We start from the raw sequence: 14269 nt of genomic DNA, 5'->3' as shown, positions 1-14269 counted from the left end.
CAGCAATGGGAAGAACACCTGAGGAAAAGCAGCACCCAAAAGACAAGCCACCCTCCTTCTCCTCTTCCTCCTTCAGGTGCATCGTCTTCATCCGCTTTCTCCCTTGCACCTTCACAGCCACCCTCCTCCACACTGCCTCTGCCCTGTCGGTTCCTGCTCCTCTGCCCACAGCAGTAGCCAGGTGTCCGTGAAGGAAGTCTTTGAGCGGAAGAAGCCAATTTCTGCCAGTCACCCTCTTGCATGGCGTCTGACAGCTGGCGTGGCGGAACTATTAGCTCGGCAGCTATTACCATACAAGCTGGTGTAGTCAGAGGCTTTCCGTAAATTTGTGGCCCTTGGGACACCACAGTGGAAGATACCAGGCCGCAATTATTTTTCACAAAAGGCCATACCCAAACTGTACTGTGCAGTTGAGGCAAGTGGTGTCATCTCTGGCGAAGAGCATTGGGTCAAGGGTCCACCTGACCACGGATGCATGTTCTGCCAAGCACGGGCAGGGCCGCTACATTACGTACACAGCCCATTGGGTCAACCTGGTGACCGATCGCAAGCAGGGAGTACGTGGCTGCGCAGCGGACCAACTTGTGACACCTCCACGTCCGTCTTGCAGGCAGGTCTCCTGCCACCTCCTCTCCTTCTCCTCCTGCTACATCATCTTCGCTGCCATCCTCCTCCTTGGCTGAGTGGCAGTTCAACTCTAGTGGTGCTGCCATCTCCTCCTCTCCAGCTACACAGCCCCATCTCCCCAGAGCCTACGCTGCATGCCAGGTACGACGGTGTTACGCCATTTTAGACATGTCTTGCCTCAAAGCGGAGAGTCACACTGGACCAGCTCTCCTGGCTGCTCTTAACAAAGAGGTGGAGCAATGGCTGACCCCGCACCAGCTGGAGATCGGCAACATGGTGTGTGACAACGGCAGCAATCTCCTTTCCGCTTTGAATTTGGGAAAGCTGACACGTACCCTGCATGGCACATGTGCTGAATCTGGTCGTGCAAAGATTTGTGTCCAAGTACCCAGGCTTAGAGGACATCCTGAAGCAGGCCAGGAAGTTGTGTGGACATTTCAGGCGGTCTTACACGGCCATGGCACGCTTTGCGGACATTCAGCCGAGAAACAACTTGCCGGTGAGACGCCTCATTTGCGATAGCCCGACTCGCTGGAATTCCACCATGCTCATGTTCTCTCGCCTGCTAGACCAGGAGAAAGCCGTCACCCAGTACCTGTACAATTACAGGAGAAGGACACAATCTGGGAAGATGGAGATGTTCTGGACACCGAACTGGACACTGATGCGAAATGCATGCAGGACCATGCAGCCGTTTGAGGAGGTGACCAACCTGGTGAGTCGCGCTGAAGGCACCATCAGCGACTTGATACCCTACGCTTACTTCCTGGAGCGTGCCGTGCGTAGAGTGGTGGATGAAGCTGTGGAGGAGCGTGAACAGGAACAGCTACGGCAGGAGGAGTCGTGGGAGCGATTTTCATCCGAACCAGATGTTTCCTCGACACCTGCGGCAGCACAGAGGGGGGAGGAGGAGGAAGAAGAGGAGTCGTGTGGGGAAGGAGAGGAGTCACTCGTATGATTATGAGGAAGGTGTTTCTGTGGAGGAGGAAGAGGCGGCGGCAGAAGAACAACCGCAGCAGCCGTCAGGGGGGGCTTGTGCTGCTCCACGTACCCGTGGTATTGTTCGTGGCTGGGGGGAGGAAGAGGAGTTGCGTGACGTCACTCAGGAAGAGCAAGAGGAGATGGAGAGTACGTCTGGATCCGACTTTGTGCAGATTGCCTCTTTCATGTTGTCCAGCCTGTTGAGGGACCCCCGTATCAAAAACAACTCAAGGGGAATGACCTGTACTGGGTGGCCATGCTTCTAGACCCTCGGTACAGGCACAAAGTGGCAGACCTGTTACCAACTCAACAGAAGGCGGAAAGGATGCAGCATTTGCAGAACAAGCTGGCAATGATGCTTTACAATGTGTTTAACCACTTTACCTCCCCAGTGCTAAATTTCTCCGTCCCTCTGCTCACTGCTTTACCCCCAGGGACGGAGAAAGGCGCACTTGTTTGTTTACTGGCTGGGAGTGGGCGGGGATCTCGCGCGCACACTCCAGCCAGCCAGCACAGCAGGTGACTAATTGGATGTTAGGAACAAGCGTTCCTAAATCCAATTAGACGCGCCGATAGCAGACACAATGGAGACTCATTCAAACAGAAGCAGTCTCCATTGATAACATTGACATGTAAACAAACGTGCAGCGCGCGATCGGGCGCCCCCGCGACCCGCGCGTGCACACCCCCGCTCTGCAGTGCAATGATTGGTTATGGGGACCCCAGTCCCCAATAACCAATCATATCACAGAAAAAAATGAAAGGAAGCAGCGCTGTAAGGTACAAATCGCGCTGGTGCTTCAGGGGTAAAACCCCTCCGTTGTGAAGTGGTTAAGGGTGATTTGACAGTACAACGCAATAAAGGTACCACTGGCAGTAATCCTCCTCCTCCTCCCAAGTCTGAGCGGTAGATCTCTGCAGCTCGTCAATAGTCACCATGGGCCTCTTGACTGCATTTCTGATCAGCACTCTCCTTGTTCGGCCTGTGAGTTTAAGTGGATGGCCTTGTTTTGGTAGGTTTACAGTTGTGCCATACTCCTTCCATTTCTGAATGATCGCTTGAACAGTGCTCCATGGGATGTTCAAGGCTTTGGAAAACTTTTTGTAGTCTAAGCCTGCTTTAAATTTCTCATTAACTTGATCCCTGACCTGTCTTGTGTGTTCTTTGGACTTCACGGTGTTGTTGCTCCCAATATTCTCTTAAACAACCTCTGAGGCCCTCACAGAGCAGCTGTATTTGTACTGACATTAGATTACACACAGGTGCACTCTATTTAGTCATTAGCACTCATCAGGCAATGTCTATAGGCAACTGACTGCACTCAGATCAAAGGGGGTCAAAATAATTATGCACACACCACTTTGCAGTTATTTATTTGTAAAAAATGTTTGGAATCGTGTATGATTTTCGTTCCACTTATCATGTGTACACCACTTTGTGTTGGTCTTCCATGTGGAATTCCAATAAAATTGATTCATGTTTGTGGCAGTAATATGACAAAATGTGGAAAAGTTCAAGGGGGCCGAAATACTTTTGCAAGCCACTGTATAGATCTTGCTTGTCAGTTGCTGGTTGTCTGCCATTGCGAATACTTACGTGTGAGCACTCAGACCAGTCAGATCCCACAGTGTGTTAGAACCAGGTGGACCTGGGAATTCACACTTAGCCAGATTACGCTTGTATTACTTTAGACCAGTTCCAGGGTGTTGTGACCATGGACCTCACACCCAAGCTTAGGGATACTGTGTCATTGCTGTGTTATACTTTAGACCAGTTCCAGGGTGTTGTGACCAAGGACCTCACACCCAAGCTTAGGGATACTGTGTCATCGCTGTGTTATACCTTAAACCAGTTCCAGGGTGTTGAGACCAAGGACATCACACCCAAGCATAGGAAACTGTTATTCCTTAGACTAGTTCCTGGGTGTCGAGACCACGGACCTCACACCCCATACTAGGATTGTGCTTTATATCTGTTACAACCCTTCCGGCTGTCACTCATCCCTTGAGTGTTCAGTCTGGCTGTACTACCCGTGACACTATTCTACCAAGTGTCAGTTAGCTGCAGGGACCTCCTGCTCTCCAGAGAGTCCTTCCTGCAGTACAGCCAGGGGCTTCTATTCCTTAGGAGTCCCTTGGCTGCAGTACAGTCTGATTACCAGATTACCAGGGACTCTGGCTGCCAGAAAATCTCTATCCCCTCTGTTAAGGAGATAGTCCCTGCACAGCCCAGGGCCACCTGCTCCTCAGGTAGTCTCTGGAATGAGCTGCCTGTGTCTCCCGCCTCTCGGGAGATAGCCTACAGTTACTCCTAACACTTACACTTCATTAGGTGTCCAGAGGTTAGTCATACTTGTATTATTGGTGATTCTGCAGATCATCCATAATCAAGTATACATCTGTATCATTGATGATTCTGCAGATCATCAATGATCAGATTCTCTCTGTGTGCTGACACCAATCGTTACAGCGGATTCCTGAATTTTTTGCAGCGGACGCCATACTAATTTTTCTGGTGCGTGTACATGCCTGCCTAATTTTTCTGGCTGCACTGCGGGCGGCTGCAACAAAAAACCAAAAGGCATGTACATGTGCCCATCCCCTTTCGTGATCATTACCTTGCCGCGGTGAAGGGGCTTGAGTATCACAATGAAGCAATGACCGCCGGCTATATGAGTGTCTCGGGTGGGGGTGGCACTCCAAAGATAATAAGGTCGTTGCTTCATTATGGTCAGACCAAATTTGATCAGCTGGACAGTCACAGTTCTGTCATTCAGCTACATCAGCCGGGCGACCATATGAGCTGTAAAGCCACCATCACCTGCACTCTCGCCATGTTGCGCACCAGTCCAGCACAGCCGTCACTACACAAATGGCTGTTTGCAGTCACTGCATACCTTTCACTGCATCTGTGACTGCACATTGTATTATACCTGGCAGTCAGTGCATACCTTGCACTTGAATGGATGGCAGACTTGCCCTCCATAACTGATTCTCGTGAAAGGCAAGTGGTGTCATTTTTGTCCGCCATAACAGATTCTCGTTAAAGGATTTAAAGTGAATTCGTTTCAAAAACAGCAGGTCCTCCTGAGTCCCGTTTTATTTTTGGTCACTACCTCGGGGCGGGCATGCCATGCCTGCTGCCTTCCTTACCTGGATGTGTGGTGGTAGCCGTTTCTTAGGCTCCAACTCCAGAACGGAATAGAAACTGGATTCCCCGGCCATTACCCGTGGTCAGTCACCATGATACTGAGAAACTAGTACCATCGAAAGTTTCACACACTTCAAGGAATGGCAGACTTGCCCTCCATAAAACATTCTTGGCAAATGCTTTCGAGTTGGTTTGTCTTCTGCTGGGTCAAGGGTCCATCTGACCACAGATGCCTGGTCTGCAAAGCACGGTCAGGGCAGGTACAGCATGGGTCTCAGCAGGCTCCCACTTCGGACCGGAATCCAACCTTGATTCCCCGGCCATTACCCGTGGTGACAATGGCAGACTTTGCCTCCATAACTGATTCTCGTGAAAGGCAAGTGGTGTCATCTTTGTTCACCAGAACAGATTCTCGTTAAAGGATTTAAAGTGAATTTGTTTCAAAAACAGCAAGTCCTCCCGAGTCCCGTATTGTTATTTTTGGTCACTACCTCGGGGCGGGCATGCCTGCTGCCCTCCTTGCCTGGATGTGTGGTGGTAGCCATTTGTTAGGATACAACTCCAGACCGGAATCACACAAGGAAGGGTTCCCCCGCCATTACCCTTGGTCACAATGGCAGACTTGCTCTCCATAATAGATTCTCATTGCAGGTACTGAACAGAAAGTAGAAAATTGTAATGTAAAAAAAGTAGATGTAAGCTTTAACAATTGTAAAGAAAAAACCATCGAAAGTTGATAAGGCAGACAGACATTACCTAACCAGACATCACTGAGTGAGGAAGAGCAATCTCGCCATGGTGCGCACTGCGCAGTAGTCCACCACGGCCGTCACAACACAGACAGCTGTTTGCGGTGCATTACACAGTGAGTTTGGTGTGTCAGTGTGAAGCAGTACACTAATTACACTCCCTGATTGATGTATACACATGCAAGATCTTTGAAAGCATTTTAGGCCTGCAATTTAGCATTCAATGTGATTTCTGCCCTTAAAACGCTGCTTTGCGTCAAAACCAGATTTTTCCCCGGGACTTTTGGCGTCTATCCCACTCCGCCATGCCCCCCTCCAGGTGTTAGACCCCTTGAAACATCTTTTCCATCACTTTTCTGTCCAGCATAAGTGTTTCTAGTTTTCTTAGTTCGCCTCCCCATTGAAGTCTATTGCGGTTCGCGAACATTTCCGCGAACCGAACTTTCCGCGGAAGTTCGCGACATCTCTACTCGGAGGTTCGCGCCCTCTCTACTCCCCATTGAAGTCTATTGCAGTTCGCGGAAGTTTGCATGTTCGTGAACGTTTGCGGAGGTTCGAGCCATCTCTAATTACCATCTGGAGTCGGGAAATAATTTTTTCCCCCTTGGGGCTTATTGGACCATGTCTTGTAAGGGTTTTTCGCCTTCCTCTGGATCAACAGATATGTGAGGGTGCAGGCTAATGTTTCTCCTTATTTTCTGGTTGAACTCAATAGACGTATGTCTTTTTTCAACTCAAATAACTATGTAAACGTTTATATTGCTTAGAATAGAGTTTTATTGTTTATATTACGTAAAATTTGAATTACATGCACATTCCTAAAAGCACGTGTAATAAATAATAATAGACAGCAGATAAGTTGCCTCTCAATCCAACTCTGTGAGCGTGTACAGCAATAAAAAAATGAAAAAGACTATAACAACCTGCCTGATTATAAACATTTTATTTTATTTTGATCATTTAAAAGTGGGCATTTAGATTCTTGCAATTTGTGACAGAGAGTGTAATATATTAAAATTATACCAGGCTGGATCAAATAGGTATCTGAGAGTAAAGTGTTGCATTTTTGTTTTTTTGCTTTTATTTTTTTAATTGGTTGAACTCAATAGACATATGCCTTCTTCCTAATAATGGGGCTGAACTTAAAGAGGAGCTGTTAGGTATTGGGTCTCAGAGAAAATAAACACATATATCAGTAGCTAAAGATTGGCTGTACTTACATTACATATGCATTTCACTGTCCACGTTTGGATTTCACAGAATTTGTATATAGTATATGCAGAGATAGATGCTCCTGACAGCTCATGGCAGGCTCCATGTTTGTGAAGCCAAATGTGTCGTCATGTCCTGCCTGCTTCTGATCACAGATAAGCTAGTTCTTGAACAACACGGTGTGCAGTGAATATTAATGAGCCATGTGGCTAGGAACAATAGCTGACTCCTGCAGTGTAGTCTGCCCGAGATTTATCAGTGTTATCACGCTGGACTGATTAGAAGCTCCTGTACCGTCTCATTAGCAGCCGAGGGGAGGGCCCCAGAATGCTTTGCAGTTTAGCTGCGGCTTGCGTCTTTATGGGTCTATAACAGACTTAAGATAAGCACACATCAAAGGTAACTGAAATGTTTATCTTCACTAATGGCTTTTGAGCTTCCTTCTAAACTGTTTAACACAGGAGAATAGAGGTTTAAATTAGCTTCTGCAGCCTGACAGTTACTCTTTAACTTATATGTTGCCCTTTTAAATTACTTTTTATCACTTTCCAAGTAAAAAAAATGCAATATAAATTGTTCCTAAATTTACTTCTATATTACTTTTCTCACTGTATTTTTTAGCAGTTTTTCATTGTTGGTTGCTTGAAACATTTTATACGGATAAGGTGAAAAAACTGATAAGGGCTATAAACTAATCTTATTTTTCTGAGTTTTCTCATAGTAGATATTTTCTTATACCTTATCGATAAAGTAACGTTTTAACCTCCAGCAAGCAAAGAAGTACTCAAAGTACCTGGAGAAGAATGGATGGTTACTTATGAGCCAGAGTTCAGCAGCTCCTTTTAGAGACCAGTGATGGGACTGACAGTATACAGCAGCCTGCAAACCCGCCCCATTCACAGACTTAATAGATACTGGAGATGTGGCAACACAAATAGTTTCTCCTCCTATTTAGCATTAATTGAGTTAAAAAGAGAAGAACTGTTATCCTATGAGTAATAACTGATCAATGCATGTATAAGGCAATTTTACTACAACTGAAAGTGGTGCTGCAGTTGATTAGGCACTACTGTACATTAGGCACTACATATAGATGTTTTTTTACTTGCCTGGATTTAGTAATCTAATTACTGAGGAAGCTCCTACTGATGTAATAAATGGAGATATTAATCATTCATCTAGAACAGGGGTCTCAAACTCGCGGCCCGCGGGCCATTTGCGGCACTCGATACAATATTTTGTGGCCCTCGCCTGCAAAAGCTTCCTTGTAGTTCGCTTCAGTGCTCCCAAGTAATCTGCCGCATCCCCGCCGCTAAATGAGGGCTGCAGAGCCCCCAAATCGCCCAGGGGCAATCCGCCGGCATTTCCTGGAAGGGGCAGAGCTGTCAGCTTCAGCTCTGCCCCTCCTGATGTCAATCGTCGCATGGATCGCCGCCTCTCCCCGCCCCTCTCTGTGAAAGAAGAGTGAGAGGGGCGGGCAGAGGCGGCGATGCTGGCGGAATGCCCCTTGGGCGATTTGGGGGCTCTGCAGCCCTCGTTTAGCGGCGGGGACACGGCGGATTACTTGTAAAGGGAGCACTGAAGCAAACTATAAGGTAAAATAGGCAAAATAGTTCGCTTCAGTGTGAATTTGATTTTGAAATAGAGATCAATGCAAGGGACGTGGGGGTGGGGTGGGGGGGGGGGGGGTGCTGCTGATTGTGAAATCCCTTATGCGGCCCAGCCTCATCCTGACTTTGCCTCCTGCGGCCCCCAGGTAAATTGAGGTTGAGACCCCTGATCTAGAATATAGTAATATTTTGGCGAGGATTATTTTGTCTATAAAGGATCAGCACTCTTGAGATTGAAGCTTCTGGTAGCTGGCAGTCCTGGATTTCTTCATGTAGATATTCTGCATTATTGCGATCAGCACCAGAGTACCCATTACTGATAGTGCAATTACCATGCCAGTCTTCTCTACATCTGTGAAAAATACAGCGTCAATCAGTAGATTACCAACGACAGTAAGAAGCAATATACAGCAGGCAGTATCCCATACCAGGTAACAAGGAAATCACCTTTACTTATTCAAACTACCATCAACTCAAGAATGGCATTTGTTTTTTTCCACTACCCAGAAGTGTGGCAAAATCCCTGGAGCTCAGCAGGAGACCAACTTAAAGCAAATCTGTACTGAAAAAAAAGTCAGATACTTGCCTATGTATAGGGAAGGCTCTGGATCCTAAAGAGCCTACCTGTTCCTTCCTTTGTGTCCTGGTTCCAGCGCTTTCACCCTCATTTGAATTTGCCACCCCTGGGAGCCATCATAAGGCTTTGGGAGCATGCATGCCCCAGAGCGCTCCCGAAGATGGGCGGGTCCATACTGCACATGCGCGAGCATGCACTTGAGAACGCTCATGCATGTGCAGTACGGAGCTGCCCATCTTTGGGGGTGTTCGGGGATTGAGTACACCAGAAAACTTCTGAGGACTCACAGAAGTGTATTCGAGCAGTTGGTCGAATAGCTCTAAACGGGGTGACAACGCTGGAACGAGGGGACTGAGAGGGGACAGGGAAGGCTCAATAGGATCCAGAACCTTCCCTCTCCTTAGGTAAATATCTGACTTTTTTTCACTTCAGTTTTACTTTAACCACTTGAGTAGCAGTAGGCTCTTGCCCCTTAAGGACCAGAGACGGCTGGTACCAAAAATGGGGCTTAATGGCTTTCACACCATTCTAGCTGCTCACCTGTCACTGAAGCCCACTCACCCTGACGTCGCTATGACCGCAGAGCTCTGTGAGCCGGCCAGGAGCCGATTTCATTGGCTCCTGACCCTGTGATCACTGTGAGCCAATATTAGCGCTGTGAGCTCTGCTGCCATAGCGACAGCAGGGAACGTGGGCTGCAGCGATGGGAGAGCGGCGTGATTGGTGGTATTGGTGGAAGTGTGCAGCATGAAGATTGAAATCTACACCCTGGCAGGGATAACAGGTCCCAAACAGGGTGTAGATTTTAATCAGCGAGGTTTGGTTAACCACTACGAGACCACTTATCTATAAGGATTGTACCTGATTTCGCAGAGACCCGGGCTAAATCTGCTACTTCCGGGTCTCGGAGCTTGTTCCCCGCTGATGACGCTGCCGGTGGCTCACAGGCCGCACTTCCTGATAGGTGGAGGGCGTGTTCGCAGTACGCCCTCTGCAAAGGTAAACCGTGATCAGCTGACAGAGCGGTGTCAGCTAATCATTCAGCTGACACCTAGGCAGGGCCTTGCCGTGTGATTGGTTGTGTGGAGTGTGGCTGGCCACTGATTGGATGTTTTTTTGTATTTAAGCCTGCAGAGTGCTCCCAGTCATCGCCCGTGATAAGCATAGCTTTGGCTAGTTGCTGGGTGTGCACTCTGTTCGTGATTGATATTCTGGACTTTGACCTCGGCTGGTATTCGACTACTCTGTTGTCTTTAACCTCTGCTTGATTCCTGGATAAGCCTTTGCTTGCCGCCTCGACCGACCTCTGCTAGTTACTGGGCATCCCTTGCTTGCTGCCTGGATCGACCTCTACTAAGTTACTGGAAATCATTTGCTTGCCGTCCTTGGACTGTTACCGGATATTCCTCGTATGCCACTTTTACTGGACGATAAGTATAAAGTCTAATTCCCTTATCAGTCAGCCAACAGTGTGCATATACTCTCATATTACTTGTCATATATCATCTGGGACTTCTACTACCTGTTGCATAACTTTGCATGCAGACTAAAAGGAACTGTGTTATACTTGCATCAATTATCACCTGTTACTATACTGCATGCAAGTCTGCTTGAACTGTTTCATAACTCAATCAAATTAGTGTTGCTGTTGAATAGTTTTGCATGAAGATTATCATACCTGGACTACTTCACCTGAACTGTGTATGTGATACTGCTGAACTGTGTTACTAGCCTCAGTAGTGGCTCCTGGTAGTATATCTGGCTTCTACGTCAGCTTATATGCCTTGCTCGCCTAAGTCCTAATTAGGGCCAGCTAGTGGTGTGCCAGGTAGGAACAGTGTAGGTGTCAGTTAGTGGTGTGGCAGGCAGGGATAGCTAGGTGAAGAGCGAGACCCGTAGCCTGGGACACACACACTGACTCCTTGAATTATACCACCAAGCCTTACATCACCATTTTAAAACGTCCTGTTGGTCCCTCTTAACGGACCAACAGACGTTTTAGAACATCCTCCGCCACCACTGCCATGTTCGCGCACGCACATGCCTGTCATGCATACCCGTGGGAACTCAGAGAGCCGCGATTGGTGAAAGGGAACAAGTATTCCTTCAACCAGTCAAAGTACCTGTAAGGGAAATATAATTTCTGGTTGAACTTGATGGACGTATGTCTTTTTTCAACCCAAATAACAAATAACTATGGCTTCAAGGAAAAGCCAATGATCTTTTCTGTAACCACACTGTTTATGTGCTTGTTTAAAGAACACACTAGTGAGTGTGGGGACATCTAGTGGTAAATAAAAAATATATAAAAAAGTAAAAATACACATTTTACACTACATTTTACACCTTTTTTTCCATTAAATAAAAATAATATAATACCTCCTTCCTTGCTCCCCCGCCCCCCCAATTACCAAAATAAAACAGTTGTAAAAAAACAAAACATATTTATGTTAGGGACTCCACTTTTCTTTTACTATGTATGACATGTTTGTAAGGGAAGGAATTGGAGAAATAGTGTCTTTTTTAAATTTCCCCCCAAGTTTTCCCTTTAAATTGAATAGAAAATAAAGTAAGTACTGAAAACAAATATCACCCCCAAAAAGCCTAATTTGTGACAAACCAAGATATAGATAATTTCTGTGTGATAAGTAGTGATAAAGTTATTGGCTAGTAAAAGGGAGGAGCACTGAGATGTGAAAATTGCTCTGGTCCATTAGGGTAAAAACCCATGGGTGGTGAAGTGGTTAAACTACAAACAGCCCAAAACGGAAAAAGTAAACCTGTGTCTAAGTTTATGCGTTTACTTTAGTCAGGCTGTACTTTTTTATTTAAAAAAGTCTGGGTAGCTCCTACCTACCCTGTCCCTTGTTCACTACATTTGAAAGAGAAAAATGTAGTAGTAAGAGAAAAAATCCTAGAGCGTCTTTATATTAATGTTAAAGTAACAGTTGCATGACTGCTTACCCTTCTATTTTCCCCAACATCAGTGATGTTCTATCAGCACAGACCCTCCCTCACAGCCACACATAGCACAGAGTGGTTCTGTAACTACCATTTCAAAATTAAAATTTAGAAAAACGTCCCAACTTTGAGACATCAATAGGCTACATCTACTACAACTTTAAATTAATAACCTCCTGCGCCTTAACCGCAATTACTGTTCACCACAATTGATTGTATAAAACAGTTTTATACAATCAATTGTGGTGAACAGTAATTGCTGTTAAGACGCAGGAGGTTATTGATTTAAAGTTTCTAGGTAATAGGTATCAGTGGGGGTGGAGCAACCCTACATTCTTTCCTGCAGTCTAATAAATAATAGTGAAGGGATACAACTAAAAACATTATACATCTACTACAACTTCTGCAAAACTTTTTCTTTTTTACAGTATATAGTCGTGTGTGTCACTACCGTAACTGTCCCTCAGAGGGGCTCACGAGTCACAATCTAATTCCTACCAGAGTCATATGTCCATCAAAGGCTAGGACCAATTTAGGGGAAGCCTATTAACTTAACACTGCCCAAGTGATCAGCCACAGGGTTCATGCACAGTCCTTTCAGAAGTAGAAATGGGAATGCTAATGTTTATTTATTTATTGTATTTATAAAGCGCCAACATATTACGCAGCGTTGGACAATACATAGGGATACAGACAATATTTGTGACATACAGCAAAATGACAATATCTGAATACAAGAAAGACCAGATCACGCAGCACAGTATGAGTACAAGGTAATGCTTAGTCAGTCACTGGAGGGGAGCATGGAGATTAGGCAAGTTAGGTTCACTCAGATGCATAGCATGGGTGCACAGTAATGGAGGTGCATGATCAGGTAGGACACAAAAGGAAGAGGACCCTGCCCAAAGGCTTAGAATCTAGAGGGAGAGGTAAGGACACGGAACGTAGGGGACCAGAGTTCAGCTGTGGGTATAGAGCACTTGTGAGGGGTAGTAGGCCAGAGTGAAAAGGTGAGTTTTGAGGGCCTTCTTGAAGATGTTGGAGGGGGCTGCCCTAATGGGTGGAGGTAGGGAGTTCCATAGTGTTGGAGCAGCTCTTGAGAAGTCCTGGAGGTGTGCATGGGACTGGGTGATGCGGGGGGCGGTTAGGCGAAGTTCATTGGAAGAGCGGAGTAAGAGGCTAGGTGTGTACCTGTGAGTAAGATCGGAAATGTAGGTTGGACAGGTTTTGTGGACAGATTTGTAGGTCAGACACAGTATCTTGAATCTGATTCTGGACTGGATAGGAAGCCAGTGGAGGGATTCAAGGAAGGGATCCGCCGTGGTGGAGCGATGGGAGCAGTGGATAATTCTGGCTGCTGCATTCTTGATGGACTGCAGTGGGGCTGTTCGGGTCATAGGGAGACCAGACAGCAGGGCATTGCAGTAGTCAAGGCTGGAAATTATGAGGGCATGGATGAGGAGTTTGGTGGTGGCAGAGGTCAGGAAAGGGTGAATCTTACAGATGTTACGAAGGTGGAAGTTGCAGGACTTTGTGAGGTTTTGAATGTGGGGAGTGAAGGAGTGTGGAGTCCAGGGTGACACCCAGACAACGTTTAAAGGGAACCTGAGAAGGATATGGATTTTTCCTTTTAAAATAATACCAGTTGCACGACTCTCCTGCTGATCCTGAGTCTCTAATACCACCAGCCACAGCCCCTGAACAAGCATGCAGATCAGGCGCTCTGACTGAAGTCAGACTGGATTAGCTGCATGCTTGTTTCAGGTGTGTGTTTATCCACTACTGCAGCCAAAGAGTTCAGCAAGACTGCCAGGCAACTGGTATTGTTTAAAAGGAAAAATCCATATCCCTCTCAGTTTAGGTTCCCTTTAAAGATTTGCTAAGTAGAGTCAATGGGTTTCAGAGTGATGACACTGAGCAGTAGGGATGAGTAGGTCAGTATTTGTCACAATTCTAAAAGTGTAAATTGTGATATGGTTCACTCCAAAAGTACCAATGTGTGTAGGCTTTTGACACCTTATCCCATCTATACCTTAGAAAGGTAAACAGATCTCAAACAGACATACTTTTGAAACTGGCAGACTGGCACCAGATGCATTTGTGCAAGTGCCCGATAAGCAGGATATAAGCACTGCATTTACCAACAATGTGTTTCAGACCCATGATGCTGTTTTTGTACTGTATGTGCTTTGATGCCTGTCTCCCTTCAATCACCCAACCTAAATTATCCCATGGACAATAAATTCCTATTCTGCCACCTAACTGTTTTTTTTTTTTTTCATTGAAACGCTCCATTACTGTATTATCTGGAAGGCAGCCATATTTTTCAAGTGTCAATCTATGCTGGGTTTCATGATAAGAAAACCCAGTGATGATTTTATTTTTGGATACAGCCTCTCAT

The 14269-nt window shown here is 46.2% G+C and overlaps 1 protein-coding gene and 1 long non-coding RNA gene across 2 annotated transcripts in view; one reads left to right on the top strand and one right to left on the bottom strand.

Annotated features, from left to right (window-relative positions):
* Positions 1 to 14269, top strand: part of LOC137539078 (uncharacterized) — an 83075-nt gene that overhangs the window by 56988 nt on the left and 11818 nt on the right. The window lies entirely within an intron of this gene.
* The window catches only part of LOC137539075 (uncharacterized), a 73777-nt gene continuing 67891 nt past the window's right edge, over positions 8384 to 14269 (bottom strand). The window contains exon 13 of the mRNA XM_068261548.1: positions 8384 to 8682. Coding sequence (XP_068117649.1) covers positions 8549 to 8682 — 134 coding nt within the window. The 3' untranslated portion in view covers positions 8384 to 8548. The remainder of the gene's footprint in view (positions 8683 to 14269) is intronic.

This window comes from Hyperolius riggenbachi, chromosome 11, assembly GCF_040937935.1.
Source record: "Hyperolius riggenbachi isolate aHypRig1 chromosome 11, aHypRig1.pri, whole genome shotgun sequence".
Classification (NCBI taxonomy): Eukaryota; Metazoa; Chordata; class Amphibia; order Anura; family Hyperoliidae; genus Hyperolius; species Hyperolius riggenbachi.
Note: the sequence above shows the minus strand (reverse complement) of the source record. Positions and strands in the feature narration are given on the sequence as shown.